Here is a 21,523-nt window from a genome sequence, read left to right as displayed (position 1 = left end):
CACCAACTAAATTGGGCTGGCATGGTGGTTTATGCCTGCAATTCCTGAGGCAGAGGGATCAGAAATTCAAGGTCATGTTGCAAGTTCAGGACCATCCAGGGCTACATGAGACGTGGTGTATAGTAAAGTACTCCATACAAATCATAGTGATTTTTATTTTTTTCAACCATCTCTTGAGCACAGAATGCATCCCCAGTCCTGTATGTGTAAGGATCGCTGGGCTCCTAGGGATCGAAGATGGCAACAGCCTTCCTGCTCTCACTGCTGGCCCCAACCAGCCTTATGGCAGTTCCCCTTCTTTATCTGAATGCAAATGTTTACCAAAAATCTTGTGAAAGAAGGATTATTCCTTCCAGGACCAGGGCTTGAACTACTCAAGGTTCCTTCTGTTCTGTCTGTGTCAAGTCTCTTTCTTGAGCCTTGGTTTCCCTTACTCTAAGATGAGTGAGGGTAATGTTGACTCCTGACTCAAATAGTTTGCGGAGTTAAACAACACAGCCAGGTGCCATGGAGACTCAATACTTCATGTACTGTCAATAGGAGTTCTTTAACTCTAGGGAAAGATCCAAAAGAGGACAGGGACAGCCGCATGCCAAAACAACACACCAAAGCCAATTGCAGGGTCTCAGTCACATCAATAACAATGACTAAGGTTGATACTCCTGGGAGTCAGAACATCGGGGCAGAAACTGCTCCTCACCTCCCACACGGAATACAGAGACACTCCAAGACTAGAATCTTGAGTGGCTCAGGGAAGGATAGCAGAACAGAGACATCATTCCACCACACCCACTCCACTCTTTCCCCTTATCCCACCCCCAGGTCCAGTCACCAAAACCCCAGGAAAAGAACATGATGTCAAAGGTCTTGTCCAATCAGGGAGAGTTGAGAAATACAGACATGGCCACTGGGGTCTCTACCTATTAGGTATTGCCATTCCTGTGAGGGAAGAGGCTGCTTCAACGCTCAGAGGCCTGAACTTGCTATTTGTCTTACACACTGTCAGGATGAGTGATGCCACCCAATTAGATAGCAAACACAAGGAGAAAGTTGTGTGCTATACATGGCCTCTCCTCCTCCTCACATCCTGTGCATTGCACACAAGCTAGCGACGTTGCAGGTGTCATGGTCACACAATGTCCTGGATAAAGAAGAGAGAAGCACTGCTGCTCAGAGACAGAAGGTGACTGACCAAAGATCACACAGCTCAGACTGAAGATTCCAGTCCCCGCCCTCGTAAGGAAGCCCCTGAGAGTTCAGTCACTTCCTACCCCCACCCACCTTATCTTGAACCATCTATGTGTCTTCAAGGTTTTTATTTTGAATGTTGTCTCTATAGTGGCAGGAGGTACCCACACTGATTCAGTTCTGTCTCATTCGTGTAAAAGAATTTTGACTACATTCCAGGCAGGTGACTTTGCTCTCAAAGCCTGCCTCATGAGGCCTCCCAGCTCTTGCAAGGATTATTTCCTCAACCTCTCAGCCCCTTGGCCCCTTGCCCCCCTCGGCCTACTTGCTGGGCTTGTCTGCCAAAGACGGTAGTCCATCATCTTTGAATACCAATGATGACTGGTCTAGTGTTCTGTGTCTTAGGAGCCCTTGGTCAAGGCTTGTGTGTGGCTGCTCCCTCCTGAGGGTGCTTCTTGTGTCACCCTTAGCTTCTGACCTAGCAGGCTCATAGAGGCATTGGCTCCATCTCTGTTTCCACCTTCAAAAATCACCCCTTTATATAAAATCATCAACCAGAAAGGCTGGGCGTGAGAGCTGGGGTGGATGATTGCCTTGCATACACGAAGCCTAAGGTTCAATCTGTGATACTATCAAAAAAGAAGGAAAACCATTTATAGAAAGGCTATAGTGATTCAGGTGTAATCCGACCAAGCAGGTGGCTGAGAAAGGAACATAATTTAGATGCCAGACTCTCTGTCTCAAAAACCCAAACCAACTGACCAACTAAACAAACAACAAAAACAAAACAAGCCACCAATCAGTATTAGGGTATGATACTTTGTGTTTGATTACTTCTGAAGGACCTTATTCACTGAACTGGCTGGATAGCACATGTCTATAATTCTTAGCACTCCAAATGTGAGGTAGGAGAATTATGACTCTAAGACTATCTTGGGCTACATATCAAGAACTTGTCTCTAAAAACCAGGGCTGTAGACATAGCTCAGTGGCTGAATGCTTGCCTATCTTATGAGAGCCCTGGATTTCACCTCTAACACTGAAAAGAAGAGAGGGGTAACAGGGACATAGTTCAGTTGATACAGCACTCACCTAGGATATACAAAGTACTGGGTTCAATCCCAAGATCTGTATAAACCATGTCGTGTGTGATGGCACACAGTTGTAGCAAAAGACTTCAAATAAGGTCATATTCCAAGTACTAGGAGTCTACACCTTTTGACAGCTTTTTGGTGGGAGTGGGGGTGGGCTGTTGGAGCCATAACAAACTTTTCTTACACTCTTTGCAACCTCAACCAGACACCTCCAGCTTACCCATCCCTGCTAGGCAAACCTTTCCCCAAATACTGCAAGCCGTATCCAGCCCTGTAGTCTGCTTCCCTAGACTCTGCTTTCACTTTATCCCAGATCCTTGGCTTCTCTGTGCAATCATCCATTCACATTTGTCCCCTCCATGCTGTCAGCTTCATAAGGGCAGAGGCATGTGTCTCTGCACCCCTAAGTCCCCTGAAGAGTGACGATTACCTCCACTAATCATCAAGACTAAGGCGGGCCTTGGAGGCAGGCAGACAAGGCACCTCTTTCCTCTAGACAAAAAGACGTTGTAATCTGGCCTGTTAAGGGCCGATGGCTACTCTCAAACACCCTCCCAGTAGCCTGTCATGCTGAGCCAGGGAACCCCACCTTGGGTATGTGAGTGGCCTCAGGAGTCCTGGGAAGCCAGGAGTACCAGAGGAGAAGGCAAGCTGACCTGATTTGAAACTTTACCCTGGGCAGTTGCAGGGGATGATGGGGGCACAGCTAAGGGAAGATGTTGAAAAAGATAAATGAGGATTGCTTTAACACCCAAGGGGCCAGAGGGAGCATCGCTTTTCAGAAAAGTAAGCTGGCTGGTTGGGCATCACTGCCAGCTATGCTCCAGATGACCTACTGTGCCACAGTGGCCTGTGACAGCAGATAAGGGTAGACTTTACTGTGCTACTCATTTGCTCCTAGCATGTGACCATTTAGTCACAGTACTGATAGACTCACCCATTGTAGCATTTCACTCTCTTTTATGGAAGGTTAAAGCAGTATATTTCAGATGTCCATTTCCAGTGACTTGTATGTGGCTAAGCTGTACAATATGACCTGTCCCCTATGCTGGCCAATGGCCCCTGGGAATACCCCATGCCAAGTCCCAAAGGGAAAAATTAAAGCCTCCTGAAAGCCAGTCCAAGACAGAACCACGCTGGAAAAAGTGACTTAGCCACCAGGCACCACAGTTTTTCCTCCAATGAAGGACTGACTCACTGTAGCAGGTCCCAGCTGGCAGAGACTCTGGGCCAGTGGCTTGGGACATGCCTGCACAGTGAGTGCCTTGTCTACAAGTCTGGTCCTTGCAAAGCCATGGGTCAGGGTAGCCAAGGCCACCGCCCTGGAAAACACTCAAGTGCATGGCCAGACTTGGGAGCCCCAGGGGAAGCCAGTTCTAGACTCCCCCTCACCCACATCTTCTTTTCCCTCTCATTCTTAGAGGTCTTAGTATAACCCTGGTTAGTCCAGTCTAGAGAAGCCCCAGGAGCCCCAAAGAAGTCCTAATGCACTGAGGTCTATGTTAGTATATCTTTCCCTCTTCAGAGGAAATGCTAAATGAACATAGCTCTAAAGTTAACATAGGGAAGCTCCATGAGGCCTAATTTTTTAGAAAAGAAATTTTGTTTATTCATTCATTTATTTATTTATGTTGGTATATGTGCAGACATATCATACTGTACATGTGGAGATCAGAGGACAACTTTCAAGAGTCAGTTCTCTCTTTCCACCATGTGGGGTCATCAGGCTTAGCAGCAAGTGCCTTAATCACCCACTGAATTATCTCATTGGCCCATGAGTTTTCTTATAAGGTAATCTTAATGGCTCTCCTTTGGAGAGAAACTGTTTTCCAGAACAGGGGACATAGGGAGCTGGAGTGTCTCTCCTACTGCCCAGTGGGGCCATCAGCCCTGTGCATGAAGTAGGGACTCTGTTTCTGACTTTCTACCCTCCTAACATCTTTGTCCATTTTGGCATCCAGCATCCTTCTGGTATCCAACATTCTGTCAGCAAGGACATTTGAGGCATGCCTTGGTTGAAACCCTGCCTGTGCCATCTGCTTGCTGTATGACCTTGGGTGAGTCACTTGATCTCTCTGAGTCTGGATTTGTGTAAGTGTAAAATGGAGTTCTGAAAAACGCATCTGCCTTGTGTGTTAGAGGTAGTGTGTGGCAATAGAGACCTCTGGCAGTTTCTCCCCATATCACTCTTCATCCACCTCTAGTGTCTCTCAGCCATTTGTACTTTAGTCTAAGTTCCTGTGAATGCACCGAATCTCCTCCTGTAGGCTACTTTGCACTAGACGCTGCACATCTACTCAAAGAGTTGTTTACAATGTCATAGCACTCATAAGATCACTAAGACTCCCTGTGGTGATTGAAGAAACAGACTCACACAGCAGAGAGTGAGAGGTCTCTTCTTCTTTGGGGCTGCAGAGTGTGTGAATGTTCAGCTGGCCTCTGATCTCCACATACTAGTACATGTACTCCTGTACTAACACACATGAATGTGCACACAGAGATAGATGATAGACAGATGGTAGATAGATGGTGGATAGAGAGATGGATAGATTGATTGATAGATGATAGATAAGGGGGTGCAAAAGAAGTTTTTTCACATGGTGTTTTAGGGTCTCACACAAGATCTCACTATGTTCGTTCAGGCTCCCCTCAAACTCAGAATCCTCCTGCCTCAGCCTTCTAAGTGCTGGGATGTTGGTGTCATGTGTAGGTGTGTGTGACTAGATGCTCACACTTCCTTCCAAGAAGTCTCACTGGGGAGTTTACCCTATAAATATTGTTACACACCTACAAACTGGTATCTGTATGCAGTTATTCACTGCAGCTCTATTGATAATGGCAAGCATCAAAAATAATCTATAGCTAAGCATCATGGTGGTATATGCATCCCAGTACTCAGGAAACAGAGGTAGGAAGTTTGAAAGTTCACAGCCTGATGATAGTGAGACTCTACCCTCCTCAAAATAATGTCAGGCATAATGATACACACCTGCAACCCTAGTTAGTACTAGAGAGGTAGAAATAGGAGGGTCAGAGTTCAAGGTCATCCCTAGTTACTTAGTGAATTGGGTACCAGACTATGCTACATGAGATTTTTATCTCAAAAACAGCAGCAGCAGTAGCAGTAGCAACCCCATCCCCCACCCCTGTGCACACATGCGTGCATGCACACACACACACACACACACAGAGAGAGAGAGAGAGAGAGAGAGAGAGAGAGAGAGAGAGAGAGAGAGAGACCTACAAATGCCTACAGAACTAGTCAAAGGATAGTACATCTGTATAATGAATTGCAATTACTATGCAGGTGTAAGGGAGAATTGAACATCTGTATTTATGTAGATAGGTCCCCACATGGATATTAAGTTAAATAAATGTGGAACATTGTAAATAGTGTGCTGATGTGGCAAGAAAAGGAGACCAATAACCATCTGCATTTATATTTGTATGATTTCATATAATTAAACTCCAAAGAACTTAAAACTGTTCCTACCATCTACTTGTGGGTGAATTTGCTGGGGGTAGAAGTCTGGACTTATAAACAGGTGAACTCTTTTTTATGTTTTTAAAAATTGAGACCAAAGGGCTGGAGAAAATCAGCAGTTAAGAGAACTAGGTATCCTTGTACAGGACTCAGGTTCAGTTTCCAGCACTCACAGAATGATTCATAACCATCTGTAACTCCAGTTCTAGGGAATATAACGCCCTCTTCTGGGAGCTACAGGCACTGCATGCAAATGACACACATACAGACAGACAGGCAAACACTCCTACACATACAATTAAAAACCTTGCAAACCATTCATACTCTATTCAGCAAATAATTAAAAGAAATTGCTTTCCAGGACTGTTAAAATTTTAAGGCATTCCTGGAACTCACTTTGTAAACCAGGCTGATCAGGAACTCATAGAGATCCATCTGACTCTGCATCCAGAGTACAGGGGTCAAAGGTGTGCACCATTACCACCCCACTTTTTTGTTTGTTTGTTTGTTTTAATACTTTAGAGACCTGTACTAGGGCTATGGTAGAATTCTGGGTAGGCAAAATGGAAGCAAGCTGGAGGCAAGCTGGGTCTGGGTCTGGCCCCCAGGTAAATATCCCCTTTTCTACACTGAAATACTTACAAATGGAACTATGTAATGCCCAAATTTGCTCCAAAGTAATACAGAAGGAGAAACAGACATAGGGTATGCACATTATGAGTGAAAGTGACTTGGACTTTGAAGCTATGAGATTAATAAACAGGATTAATCATGCTAGTCTCTCTCTCTTTTCTTCTAATGATGAGACTCAAACTCAGGCCTCTTGATGCTCTACCACTCATATCTTACCTCCCTGTCTATCTGTCTGTCTGTCTGTCTGTATCTATCTATCTATCTATCTATCTATCTATCTATCTATCTATGTATCCATCTATCTATCCATCCTTAAATTCACTAGGTAGCCAGGAAAACCTTTGAGCTTTCCATCATTTTGCCTCTGTGTCTGAAGTGCAGGTTTTACAAGGGTACACGGCCACACTTAATTTTATGTAGTTCTGGGGTCAAATACAGGTCCCTGTGTGTGCTACGCAAGCAATCTTTCCACCAGATTAACAACACCCCAGGAGAGATTTCAATAGATTTCCTTATGTGAGAGTTTGCCTACGTGTATATATGTGTACCTGTGTGTGCTTGGTACCCATGGAAGCCAGAATAGGGTGTCCCCTGGAACAAAAGTGATAGGTAGTTTGTGAGCCACCACGTGGAAGCTGGGAATTGAACTCCAGTACTCTAGAAGATTATTAATCACCAAGCCACATCCCCCAAGCCCTGGTAACTACCAATCTGCATTCTGTCACTATGGTTTAATCTATATATTTCATGTTGAAGATCTCACCTAATATGTGAGCTTCTGTGTCTGGTTTGTTTCACTCAGCATAGTGTTTATGGGGTTCTTCTCTCTTAATGCTGTGCCACTACTCTACTCTTTTAATTACTAAATTTATTGTTTTATTTGTATATGGGAGACCAGAGGACAACTAGAATGGGTGGCCTCTCTACTCCCACTATTTTGATCCCAGGAATCAAACTCAGGTTATCATGCTTTGCAGCAAGAACTCTTACCCACCCCACTTCACTGCTTTTAGTGACTCAGCAATACTCCATTGCATGCATATGCCACAGTTTATTTATACCTTCATCGGCATGCAGACACTTGGGTCGTCTACACTGATTCTTGCAAACATGCTGCTGTGAACATTTGTGTGTATAGATTTATTTTGGGGCCACACACACACACACACACACACACACGAAGAACTGTGTATAATAAGATAATTGTGTGCCTTTATCAGCAAGCTACCCCGTCAGCTACCCCATTTTGCATTCTCTGTAGCAACCTCCCTTTGTCTCTCCATGTCCTCGACAACGCTTGTTATTTTCTGATTTTTAAAAAATGATTGTTATTGTCATAGCTGTCTTCGTGGGTGTGAAGTGATGCACTGTGGTGGTTTTGAGTTGCAGTTCCCTGATGACTCATGAGGTTGAGCATCCTCTCATGTGCCCTGGCTACTTGGGTGTCTCCTTTAGAGGAATTCTATTCATGTGCTTTGCACCTTGTAAATGGGGCTGCTTCTATTTTTGTTATTTCTGTCCACTTACTAGAAAAGACATGAAATATGAGATGTGCTTAAAACCTCTTCCCCCGAGCCCCTCTCAGAGACAGGTCTCATGTAGCACAGGGTGGCCTCAAACTTGCAGTGTGTCAGAGGATGACCCCGTACTTGGAAGCCTCCTGCCTCTACTTCTGGCGCTGGGATCATGGGGCTACACCACCATTCCCGGGTTGGTTGTGTGGGGATAGACCCAGGGTCCTGTGCATACTGGAACTGTTCTCTCCAAATTAAGTCACAGCTCAGTCTGCTTGTTCCTTGGTTCTTTCTTTCCTTTCTTCCTCTCTCCCTCGCTCTTTCTCTTTGAAGAGTTCTCCTACAACAGTAGTTCTCAAGCTTTCTAATGCTGCAATCCTTTAACACATTTCTTCATGTTGTGGCGACAAACCCCCTCCCCACTATCAAGCATAAAGTTATTTTCGTTGCTACTTCATAACTGTAATTTTGCTAGTGATTGGTTTTCTTTTCTTATTTCCTTTTATTTTTTCCCTATTTTCTTTACTTTTTTTTTTAAAAACAGGGTCTATATCTATAGTTCAAGCTAGCCTTAAACCTTCAGCAATTCCCCTGCCTCAGCTTCAGAAGTGCTGAGCTTATAGGCATAAGCCACCACATTGGACTTAAAAAAAAAAATCTCTTTAAACAAATAAATAAGCATATGTTTCCTTCTTTGCATTCCCTGAAAACTGTGTGTGCAGTGGGGAGGCAGGACCCGAACTATGGGGGCAGCAGCAGTCAGTGTCACATGCCCTGGGTCCCAGCCTGAGGTTGACCCTGTCTCCAGAGTCCTTGTGCCCACTTGCGTGTTCCACCTCCATGACTTTGCTGAGGCTTACCCAGGAAGGGAGGGACTGTCTATAACAGAAGACACCGTCTGGGCCCACAGCCAGTCACATCACAAGATAGGATGGCCCCGCAGGGACACCAGGACTTCCACTGCCAAAGGGAGGTAATCTGCCAGCTCATGTTCAGAGGATGTAGGCAGCCAGGCAGATGGCTGGGGAGAAACTGGGAGTGGTTCTGAGTGGGTGAAGGGCTGGCCTGTGTAGTTGAGCTCCCTTGGAATCCTAGGTGACAGAGGGAAGGGGACATAGTCTGGGAACTTCCAAACTCCTTAGTGGTAGTTTTTCCAGGAGCAGAATTCTTATTTCAAGAAACTGCTACTATGTACAGGACACAGGAGGGAGCTGCTCCTTGTAGCATCAAGAAGACTAAGCCTTCTTGCAGGTTCCTCTAGGAAGGCTGTGTCTCAGGAGACATATAGTCTTTATTTGAAACCACACATGAACTCAACACATTCTGTGTCTGTGAGTGGCCCTTCAGGGGCTCCAGGGGCCCAGGAAATACCCAGTGGTTCTCCAGACTCTAACCTGACCAGGTGACCTTTCGTTTTTGTTGCTCCTCATCAACCAGACCCCAGATCCACAGCCAAGGGTGAGAGATGGGCCAAGCAGGCATGGACTCAACTTGAGAGGGACAGTCACCTACCTCTGTGGTCTTTTTTTCTGAACTAGTGAGGCTTCCTCCTAGAGAGTTCCATACTCAGGGCAATCTCCTTGCCACTGACAGGAGCCCATTGACTGCCGCCTCTCCAGAGGGATACCTCCAACCTTTATCATATTCAGGTTCTTAGCCAGGTCTTCTTTTGGTTGTTCTAGATTGTGTTTGCTTGCTTGCTTGCTTGCTTGCTACTTGAGACAGGGTTGTATGGAGCCCAGGCTGGCTTTGAACTGTCTCTATAGCCAAGGATAACCTAATATAATCCAACTGCCTCCAAGAAGAGGGCTGGGATGACAACAATATATCACCACACAGGTTAACATGGTACTGAGAATGAAATCCAGGACCTTGTACATGTCATGCAAGCAGCCTACCAACTGTGTTTTATTGTTGTTGACTGTTTTTGTTTTGATTTTACACAGAATCACATACCCAGAGCTTGTTATGTCCTGATGTTGACCTTGACCTCCCAATCCTCCCAACTCTAACCGATGAGTGCTGAGGTTACAGGTGTGTACACTGGGAATCTGTTCTTGGATGTGTGATGGAGTCGGGTCGGGGGAGGCACTTATATGTAAGGCATTGGATGAGGTGTTGGGCAAATGGCTGTGCTCTGGGCTTGGTGATTCTCCCAGTAGGCATCCACAGGGCTCCTGGGAAGCTGGAAGAGAGAATGTGTGTCAAAGATCAGCACTGCGGCAGCTCAGTTAGAAGTAAATCTGGCTAGTGAGTGGTGGTATACAACTCTATCCAGCACTCAGGAGGCAGAGGCAGGTGAATCTTTGAGTTCAAAGCCAGCCTGGTCTACAGCAGGAGTTCCAGGACAGCCAGAGCTGCACAGAAACCCTGTCTCAATATACCAAACAAACAAACAAGTAAACTTGAACTTGAGAGAGGGTGTGGCTTGTCCCTAACACAATAAGTCATAATATGTCACCTCAGGTAACACATTTCCCCTCTGAGCTTACTTTTGTCATTTATAAAAGAGGCATGTTAAGAATAGAAATCAATCAAACAACAAAACATAGGGCCACAGAAATGGTTCAGTGGCTGAGAGTACTGACTGCTCTTTCAGAGGACCAGGGTTCAGTTCTCAGCACCTAACTCCAGTCCCATGGAATCTGATGCCCTCTTCTGGTCTCCAAAGGCACTAGGCATGCACATGATACACACAACACACACACACACACACACACACACACACACACACACACAACTTTCATGTACATAATGTAAAAATAAATGGGGAAAAAAACTTTTTAAAACAGTGTTCAGTGGGTTCAGCAATTTGCTGCCAAGCCTGTTGACCCAAGGTCAATTCCCAGGACACACAAGATGGAAGGAAAGAACCAGTTCCCACAATTTGTCCTCTACACCTGCACTATAACACATACCTTCCCTCCATAAATAAATGTTATTTAAAAGTTGTTGTAATTGCTTTAGCTAGGCATAGTGGACATAGTCTAATCCCAGCACTTAGAGGCTGAGGCAGGAAGATCATGAGTTTGAGGCCAGCAAGAGCTACATAGTGGGAGCTTATTTTAAGTTTTAAAAGTGGGGGTAGTGACATATTATTGCCCACTCTCCACAGCTGCTACAAAAAGTAGAGTTCAGCCAGCCCAAGGCTCTAATCCTGGTCCTGAGGAGCTGACAAATTCTTGGCTGCAAGGAGGATAGAGAGCTAGCCTGGGCTACATGAGACCCTGTCTCAAAAAACAGAAATCAGAGAGTCACATAACATGCTTAATAAAAGTCCTAGAATAAGGAAAATATTCAAAATAATGTAATGCTTATGATTATTGCTACTTTTACTGTTTTTTATTGTTAATTTACAAGAAGGATAACATAGTTTTGTAGGTAAGCCATAGACTCCACAGTCTAAATGCTTAGGTTTAATTTGTAGTTTGCTACTGGAACTGTGTGACTCTGAGCAAGTGCTTGTCTGTACCTACCTCATTCAGGTGCTGTGATCATCGTGTCCTTGTATGGAAAGTGCTCTGAGAAGTGCCTGCCTGGCAAATATAAGTGCTCTATGGGAGCTAGCTTCTTGATTCTAACAGTTCGACAAAGCCCTCCCAGAACTACTAACTACCCCACTCAAAAGCTGGTTGACCACGGGCAAGTTACCTCTCTTCCCTGCGCCTGCTTTTATTTATCTACCAAATGTATTAGTATGACTTCTAGGTTGTGAGGGCTGCATTAGTGAGAGATGAGCCCTGGGAAGCTTGTCGATCCGTGTTAATTAGGCCCAAGATCCAAAGCTCTGCCTGAAACCAGCTCCTGCCCCACCCTGCCCTCGGATTCCGTCCCGCTGCGCACCAGGGGGCCGCAGCCTTGCCCGCAGCCAGGCCCTATTTCTGGGGACCCAGCGATCCCGAAGCTTTGCCAAGCTTCCCCGGGGATCGGGTTTCTACTGACGCGGTGCCAGGCACGTCTGCTTCCAGGAACCGGCAGCCACATTTAGCCGCGGGCCGCACATGAAAGGCTCCAGTCGGAAACGTGACGTCGTGTCAACAGGCGCGGCAGGTCAGCGCTGGGTGAGACCATCCCGGCAGCCCCGCCGAGCACGCCCTGTCTGAAGGCGGCCAGATCCCAGGCCTGGGCTCCTTGGGCGGCCCCAGAGTCCATGCTTTACCCCTCTCAGCACACACACACACACACACACACACACACACACACACACACACACACACACACACACACACACACTGCTTTATCCCTCCTCTCTCTCTCTCACACACACACACACTATGCTTTATCCCTCCTCTCTCTCTCTCTCTCTCTCTCTCTCTCTCTCTATCTCACACACACACACACACACACACACACACACACACACACACACACACGTAAACAGAGGCCTTCTTTGTCCCCAACCGGGCTGAAGGCAGGGATGTGAGCCACTTCACACACCTTCCTGAACACCCTTGGATCATCTCCTGAAACCCTGCTTAGAAAAGTTCAGGACACCCTGGAGACAGAAAAACAGACAGGACCAGCGGCTGCATCTCCTGGGGGCTTCACGTGGCAGCCTCTAGAAGAGATTCTGGGTTGTCAGCCCTTGCAACCCTCAAATCTATTCTTAGTTCAAGAGTGCTCGAACCACTTCCTGCTGTCCACAGCTTCTCCTTGAGTCATAGTTTGGGAGAGAGTTGCCTGGTGGGCTTAGCAGGAAGGAGGACTGCAGGAGCCAGCTCCCTGGGGCAGGACAGGATAGTGTTGAGACTCCGAATCCCCAGGTGTCTAGTCAGGAACAGGCCTGAGAGGATCTTGATAGAACACCAGGCTCCTGCCCCAGCACTATGAGGCTGGGGGACAGTTGTGCCCTTTCATCCAGCACTGACTACCTAACACTCACTTTCATTTGCAGATCAATCCCCTGGGAGTCAGAGAAGGTGACATTTGAAAAGCTCTGGTGTGCAGGTGGTGCTGAGAATCCCCTGGGGTTGGCTTCCCTGTAGGGGAGTACTCCAGACAGCTAGACGATTCTGCATGATTCATGCACTCTGGGGCCTGGATCATATCCATCAGGAAACCTCAGAACAAATCAGGATGATGGGAAGAAAGCAAAAATACTCAGCTGGGTCATTTCCCACCTAATTATTATTTTTAAATAAGAGCACTGACACTCATTCCTGCACACACCCAGAGAGGAAGTTGGAAGACTGTAGAAAATACTTATGGGCCCTTCAGTAGCCTTGACGCAAGGTACGGGGAATCCATTACAACTTGCTAAATTTCAAGTGTTAGCCTGCTTTGGTGAAGAGGCACTATCTCCAACCAATTATTGCTAAATCACCCATTAAGTCTTTCTTCAGTGTGCATAGCCCCACAGCCACCACTCCAGACCATGAGCTCAGTCAGACTCTGGGTTCTCCCATCAAGCTCCAAAGCTGCTTGGGTGGGGTAAGTGGGTGTCGTTAACCTCTGGACACAGGAGTAGAGTGGGTGCAGATCCTGACAAGAGTTCATTAAAAAGTAATAAAGACTGAGGATGTGGCTCAGTTGGTAGAGTGCTTGCCTAAAATGTATGATTCCCATTACTACATAAAACCAGGTGGGGCCATGCCTCTACTACTGCTCCAGGAAGCCTGGCTCTAATCCCAGCATTTAGAAGGTGGAGACAGGAAGATCCATTCAAGGCCAGCCTTGGCTACATAGCAAATTTGGTGCCAACATGGGCTACTACATGTGACCCTCCCTCAAAATGAATGAAGGAAAAATAATCCAGCACTTACCTACTTTGTGAATTTGGTTTGTTCATAATTCCAGGCACATGAAAAGTTGTATGCAATTATACCAAAATTAAGTAGATGTCTTCAGGCAAGAGGATAAAAAACTGTCACACCAAGTTATGTTTAAAACCAAGGAGACCATTTCTCTTCCACAGGAAAAAGATTATTTTATTAAGTATTTTTAAAACAACTACTTAACATTTACTTAAAAATATTTACAATTTCACACCTTCAGGAAGGTTCCAAAATATAAACACTGTAACCTCTCCTCTCTCTAGAGAAAAAGAATTATTCTTCTCTTCAAAAATGGGAATACATTCATTTTTCTCACTGTGTAGATCAAGTAATTATACAAATAGACATCTGAAACATTTTCCTTTGTCATATATTTATATAATATATATTTATAACAGCTTTACAAATAAAGGCAACAATTTTTATGCCCAAATAAAAATGGGAAAAGAAGTTAAAACACAAGCATAGTGCATTTCGAAAGGCTGGTGCAGGGCTGGCTGAGCAAGTCAAGAAAACAAGGACTCTGGATCAAAAATAAAACTTCCTTAAAGGAGACAGAATCCTTTTTAGCAATGAGGACACTCCATACGCTGCCGGGCAAGAGGAATTAGCCTACAGAAAGGATCTTGGGGTGCCAAAGCTCTGATAGGCCTTTGAGAAGCTCAGCTTGGTTCAAAGCTTTAGGATGGATGTGAAATCCAAGTCTAGCTGAGTAGTAAGTGTAGCAATTATTTAACTTTGTACACTTTGGGACGTTTAGGGCATCTGCCATCTGAGACCCTCCTTTGGTTTTGTCAGCGCCATAGAAGGGAGACCTAGAAAACAGGTACCATGGTCTCCTGTCTGTCCAGTCCACCTTGATTCCCTAGCAGCTCAGCTTGTACAAAGCGGGCCATTTTCAGTTCCTCAGTTAAGCTAATCACCACAAAAGCCTGAGTTAGGGAACTGCATTCATTGTCTTTATTCATCAGAGGCAGGGGGTTGGGGAGGAGACCTGCGAAAATTTGCCCAAACCACTACCGTGACATGCCAGTGTTGGCTACCTCGCCACCTCAGAGCTTGAAGAAAGCTCGGTCTGACCACTCTGTCAGTGTGCTCTGAGTCACCTCGACAATAAAGGGAGGAGGGTGGGGTCCGAACAGCTGGCTGGAAGCTGTGCTCTGGGAAGCCTTCTTTTGAAAGTACCTTTTCTCAAAGCCACAGACAGACCCAGCTCCCAAACTGAAGTGACTCACAGATCAAGCTTTTGAACTTATGAAAATCCAACTGATTTGTATCAAAGGGGGCTCTTCTCTGGGTAGGGAAAAGCCCAGAGAATTGCCTAGTCCTGTCATCTGGTGTTAGGTCATCCTTTTCATGTCTTCCCTGTGTCAGAAGGAACTTAATGTCCTACATACAAACACATATTTAAGCATACGCACGCACGTGAGCATGCATACGCACACGCACGCACACACACACACACACACACAACTCTGAATCTTCTATGTGGGTCTGCATGAAGGGCCGACCTTTGTGGTTTTGGAATCAGGAAGGAAGAAAAGCAAAGCAGCAGGAGATCTCTTTCAAGGGTTTAGTCTTTGGTTTCTAAGTTTAAAGGGGGGATCTGCTTCAGAGCCTGGAGCAAGGCCGAAGAGTCAAGGGACGAATGTGCCAAGGGAGAAGGGAGTCTCTGTGGCAGGAGCAAGGGAGTCGGGATCTTGTCTGGGTTCATGAAGCTGGAGAGGGCTGCTGCAGAGGTGTTGAGGCCTGGGTATAACACGGGCACAGAGGTGGGGTACCAGCATTTCTCCAGCATAGGCAGGTAGGCTGTTGCCGACGGTGGGATGAGATAGAAGGGCAGGCAAAAGGGAGGCTGATGTGGGTGGGGGCCCAGAAATGGGGAACCCATCAGGTCACTGCCAGTGAAGTGGCCTTCCTCGTCTGAGAGCTGCATTCGGCTCTTTTTGGTGGGGGGCTCTTCAGATTCTTGCTTAATGGTGCTGGCCCGTTCTCCCACGGTGAACCTGCGACCTCGGTCACTTGTGAAGTATGACTGCTCACTGCGTAGGTCACCCTTTTCCAACTCGCCTCCGTAGCCACTGTCTGTGTCTGTGTCACTGCCACTCTGCTCCCCACCTGAGGGGGCAAAAGTCCGCTGGATGACCGGCACACAGTTTTTCCCAGGCCCTTCCGATCCCTTGGCCAGGAAGCTGGGTTTCTCTTTGAAGTCTATGGCTTTGGGAGCCGAGTCCGATGGTTTCCTGGAAGTACCACCCTGCAGCAGCTCTGAGACAACCCGGTGGAGATGAGTGACAAGCTGAGAAGATTTCAGGTCCCGAGTGTTTTCATGCTTCGCCAGGTACTGAAGCACTTCCCGAGCACATGTCTGGAACCCTGAGCAGAACATTTCTTGTCCTGCCTCAATATTTCTTCCGGACAGCTCACCTGGAGAAAAAGACCCAGAAAGAAGGATTTTAGAAGGGTGTGTGCTACATCAGTGATTTCCTTTTTTTTTTTTTTTTTTTTTTTTGTTTGTTTGTTAAAAAAACTCCAAAAGCAATGCTGAAAAGTATTAAGAGTGAAGTCAAAATATTCCTACCACTTAGTATCAAAGCCCAAGCATAAAAAAAAAAAATCTGTCTCTAAGTACAATGGTGTATTGCTAGGCTATGTACAATCCACGGTCCCCAAACAGGATTTCTAATGCCTGTATAGTAATAGACCAAATTACTTCTACTCTTGTTGACTTGTAGGTTAGTTTCTTAAGATTTTCTTGTGACACACACACACACACAAATGAACATGCTAATATATTTAAAGGTTCAACAATCATACTTTATTTTTAATGAGGCAGTCTCATTCTAGCCTAGATTGATGTTGGGTTTACTCTGCAAGCCACGATGGCCTTGAACTCATATTGAGCCTATCTTCAACTTTCAGAGTGCTGGGACTACAAGAGCTACCACACCCATCCCTAGTCAGCATAGCAGCAGTCTCATGAAAGCAGAAGACCAAACAAGCATAAACAGTATAGATACCATACCACCTAAAGTCCCCCGCCCCCCACATTTTTAAAGACAGGGTCTCCCTATTTAGCTAAGTTGGCTTGGAATTCACTATGAAAAACAGGCTGGCCTTGAACTTATGGGGCTCTGTCTCTGAAGTAACAGAACTACAAGTATGCATCACCACTCTGTGAAAGTTGTAGCTCACATCTGTAATCCCACCACTTGGGAAGTTGAGGTTGGAGGATTGCTTATTAGTCTCTGGAAAGCCAGGAAAGACTACAGATTGAGACCTCATCTCAAAATAAGAACAAAAACAGAACAATGACAACAAAAAACCCCACAAAACTAAAACCGAGAACTTCCATACACACAAAAACCTAACCTATTAAACAAATAGCTGCATTTCCCCTATGAACCTTGACTGGGCTCTTTAAGCCTTTTCCATATACTGGATCCATGACTCCCCTAGAGATCAGTTCTGATCAACTCTCTATTTTTAGAAAGAAAACTGGCAGACACACTGGCTTGGTTTTTGTGACTCTCATACTATCCTTGGCTAGGGCAGAGAAGAATGCCTGAGGGTAGGTGTAAGGATTCCCCCTGGCCTGTAATGTATGATCTGAAAGAGAGATGGAAGGTTAGATGGTGCCTCTGAGTCTCTGAAACTCCGTAGAAATGAATAGTGAAACCAGTGGTTTCGTTAGATTGTGCAATTTGCCAAGATACCTAGTGGCTATTCAGGGAACCACAATGAAATACAGGAAAAACAAACAAACAAACACAAAAACCCAAAAAAACTACCATCATCCTACCAGGACTGCACCTCATATCCAAAGACAAGGAAATAAAGAAACAGGAAAACACCGGGGGCAGACCCATGTTCTGTTCACCCATGATGGAGAGCTCAGAAGATCAATTGTAAATCACCCACAACACAAATTATAGGTGTCTTGGCATTTTAAAGGGGAATAGGGAAGTCTCCCAAATCCTAGGCACTCTCAGGCCAAAATGTCACATCTCATCACTAATCAGTATTCATTCCAGGTGGCACACAGTGGCATTCCGAATGGAAAATGTGACCTTTTAAGAAAGAATAAAAAAGCATCTCTTCCAATGAATGTGTGAAAGTGAATGGTGACAGGAGGGTCAGAAGCCACAGTGAGCCCAGGGCTCTACTCCATTTAGCACTTAGGAGAAGATGCTAATCAGATCCAGCACTCACCAGCTTGCAATCCGCTCTGCAGGGCAATGATTTTTTGCTGCTGCTGATCAATTAGATTTGTCAACGCTTTCACGTGCTTCAAGGTGAGTTCCAGAACCACTGCTTTCTCCAAGTGACCCAAAGTCTGGGGGAAAAAAACAAAGAGCTTCTGTCACCTGTGAGATTGGAGAAGACCCTGCAGACTCTTATTTGTGACAAGAACTGGGTGTAAACAACAACAAAGACAGGAAGGGCCTTTCCTGCTTTACTAAATTTAAAGTCTGAAGATGTTTTAACATATACACAGTGATCAAAGGATTTAAAAAAAAACCCACACACTTGTCATCTATCTTTGGAGGCCTTTTGGTAGCTGCTACAGTCTTGGGAGTGAGCTGACAGATAGATTTCTCCAGCAGCTGCCCTGACCTTAACTCAGGGGACTCCGGAGATAACATTTCTCTGCTGTGTTGTCAACCCAGGGAGGGATTTGTCTACTGTGTCTGGCAACCAGGAGGCTTTCCCTCTGTGTGTGTGTGTGTGTGTATGTGTGTGTGTGTGTGTGAGAGAGAGAGGGGGGGTGAAGCATAGTGTATGTGTGTGTTTCCCTGACACCCTTTTAAAACTTCGAGCTCATGCAGGCTTTTCATCTTCCTTTCCAAGTACTTTTCCCAAAGGAAAAGCTAGAAAACTTTTGGCTATTACTATGATGGAAAAGAAACACACACACACACACACACACACACACACACACACGTATGTCTTCTTAGGGATGGAAGATGGAAAAGGAAAGGGGTTTAATTTGTGTGTGTGAGGGGTGCGCCTTAGTTAGGAGAACTACAAGGCAGTGAAAATTACCAAGAGGAGGCTGTGTTAGTGTTGGGAGCCAACTTAAAGAGGGTTCTGCTTCTGCCTCTGCCTGGAAGTCTTCGGACTGGGGATAGGTTCCCTCCAAGCCAGAGCTACCCAGAGCTTTGATCCGCCCGTCTAGCCTGCAGTTCCTCGTGACGTCTGCAGGCGGCGAGTGACCCCCACCCGCCCTCTGGGCAGAAGAGCTGGGTTGGAGCAGGGCCAGCTTCTCACTTACAGTAAGTTTGAGGTGTTCGGGTAGGAGATCCTTCAGCTGGGCAATGCACTCGTTAATCCGGTCACGTCTCTTTTTCTCAATCAGCCGATGCGGCAATTTGTAAGTTTCCTGCAAGGAGTACATGGAAGCGATGGGTGCCCGGGAAAGGGGACATGAAGCCTCTCTTCCTCCCCACTCGGCAGCAGGGAAAATATCCTGCAAGGGCGCAGAGCAGAGACGCACCCAGAATCGCCTTCTCTGTCCCTTCCTTCACAAGTCACTCAGGTGTGACAATCAGCTCACCACATCTTGAATCCCCCAGCCAACCTCCAAACAAGCAAACTTTTCTTGGAAACTCGGCGCACGCGAGGGGCTAGGGAATGGGGTCCGCAGGGATGCACCTACCTTGCTGTCTTCGCTCCGTTTTATCCCCCGCCTGGACTTGTACACTTGGTACATATGGGCAAAATCCATCCTGTAGGGAAAGAGGCCAGAAAAAGCCATGACTCCAGAGTGTGCACTGGCTGCAGGCGCCCTATCGATGCAAGTATCCCTAGAGGCAAAGCTAGGAGCGAAGACTTGATGGGGTCACAGTGCACACTTACCCTGACAGATCTCCGTGCTCCAGTCCTGGCGCTTTGGGCAGGCAAGTAGGAGGTGGTTGCGCGCTGGGGATCCGCTCCATGATGCGGCGAGCCGGGGCCACTGCGCGCTCCTGTTTGCACTTAGCAGAGCGTCTGAGGGAGAACTGCCCTGGAAAGGAGGATCCGAGGGTCTCAAGGGGTATGTTCCTCTGAGCTAGCCTGAGTTCTTTTGCAATGCGCTTGGCTGGCAGGAGCCGAGGCTTTGAGGCGTCGCTTAGTTGGGGGCGTGCATGGCCGGGTGTCCCCGCGGCTTCTGGCTCCCGCTCTGCGCACAGACTGGCGGTGTGTGCTCGCTGCGCTGTCTGCGCCGTGCGAGCCAAGTGAATGAGAAGTGGGGCGGGCGGGGAGGCGGGAGGGAAGGGAGGTTGCTTAGGGCGGAGCGGGGGGGGGGTTGTTGGAGGGGACGAGCCGAGGAGTAAGGAGAGGCTGCGGGCTGGGTTAAATGGGAGCGAGTGGGTGGGTAGAAGCTACGTGTTCTACCCTGTGACTCCAAGCACGTCTGGCCGCTGCCGGGGAGGGAAGGAGACCTGCCCGCCCTCCCCCGGCTTCATCACATGAGTCTCACGTGTTGGACAACGCTCTGGCGGCTGCGAAGTGCCCCCCCCCAACCTCGGGTCCCAGGTGTCTGCGGCTGCGGCCTCCTTTCCCCGAAAGAGGGGGTGGCAGCGCAGCCTGAGTCTTGCCCAGCTGGGTGGGGGGCACGGAAGCTGGAAGGAACCGGGGAGGGGGGAGGGGGTTGGTAACGTGGGCGAACCTGCCCCAGGGAAATGAAGTAAGTTCCCGTCTCCTGGGAGGGAACGGGGGAGGACGGATCCGCCCGCGTCTGACTCAAGCCGGGAGAGGAATATCCCCTCGGTCGCTCCAGCCCAGCCCTCTTCCTCCTCCCCCGCCTGGCCCGCTCCTAGGAACCGGTGCGCAGCGGAGGGAGTCGTCGCCCCCCTCTTGGCCTTCCCCAGAGTCTGGGGTTTCTTTCCGTCCCCGATTCCCAGCCCCCCCCCCCCACAGCGCTCACCCCAGTGTCCAGGAATTGCCCGCCTTGGGGAGGGACCGAGGGCGGGGCGGATGTCACCCCATGGGAAGCGGGCAGGCGGCCAGGCGCTGGGGCAGCCGAGGCCGCCGCCGAGCACGCAGCGCGCACCTGACCGTGGACCGTGTGAGCTGCGCCGGCCCCTCACTCTCCCGGGAGCTCAGCTCCGGGGCGCAGCCTGCGGGTGGCCCGGCACCCGACTGGCGCGCACCCATCTCCTCCCGCCTTTCAGGGTGCCTCACTGCCCCCACCCACCCTGGCTAGTCAAGCACAGAAAGATACCAGGCACAGTGCCCGGCGTTCCCTCCCTCTTCTGCCCCCTCCGGAGCAGAGGCGTCCGGGTCGCCTCCCCTCCGGCTGCAGCGTTACACAACCGTGGCGTCGGCGCCTGCCCTGCAGCAGCGCGGGGCGTGAGGCTTCACGTGGCCCGGACGCGGGCCCTAGCTCGGCTCACTGCAAGCCTCTGCACCGGCATCCAAGCTGTGACCCCCGCGCACAGGGGCTGCCAGTCTGCATGGGATCCCGCTGCTAACCAGGAACTTGGGTGGCGCTGTTTGCGGTCTATTCCAGGGGCAGGAGGAAGAAGAAGGAAAAACAAAAACCCTCTTGGCCTATCAGAGTGAAATCCCCACATTTATGAAGCACACATTCACTGAGCCCCTTTCCCATTGTTAGGCATCGTGCTCGTGGCTAGAGACAGTGGAGAATCAAACACGGATTTTGACCTTGAATTTACAGGGACCTTGGGAAGGAGCCAATGAGGCCAATCAGAGAAGGCAGCCTTCAGCAGAAAGTCTATCGGGGCCACCGGCGGAGAATAAAAGATGAGGTTTTAATTTAATACTAACCAAGACGTTTAGGTAGAGGTTAACTCGCTGGCCCGTGCGTGGGGCACAAAGGGTAGCTCCAGT

At 47.8% G+C, this 21,523-nt stretch overlaps 1 protein-coding gene across 1 annotated transcript; it reads right to left on the bottom strand.

The window, feature by feature from the left end:
* Positions 1-13,813: 13,813 nt before the first annotated feature.
* Positions 13,814-19,895, bottom strand: Bhlhe40 (basic helix-loop-helix family member e40). The gene is made up of 5 exons (XM_051203810.1): positions 19,547-19,895; positions 19,347-19,416; positions 18,963-19,070; positions 17,900-18,023; positions 13,814-16,114 (listed from the first exon to the last, which is right to left on the bottom strand). Exons 1-5 carry the CDS (start codon positions 19,624-19,626, stop codon positions 15,261-15,263), a joined length of 1,236 nt encoding a protein of 411 aa, XP_051059767.1. The 5' UTR covers positions 19,627-19,895; the 3' UTR covers positions 13,814-15,260.
* Positions 19,896-21,523: the final 1,628 nt, after the last annotated feature.

The sequence above is a fragment of the Phodopus roborovskii genome, unplaced genomic scaffold (assembly GCF_943737965.1).
Source record: "Phodopus roborovskii unplaced genomic scaffold, PHOROB, whole genome shotgun sequence".
NCBI classification, from domain to species: Eukaryota; Metazoa; Chordata; class Mammalia; order Rodentia; family Cricetidae; genus Phodopus; species Phodopus roborovskii.
The sequence above is the reverse complement of the archived record's forward strand: the minus strand, read 5'-3'. Positions and strand labels throughout refer to the sequence as shown.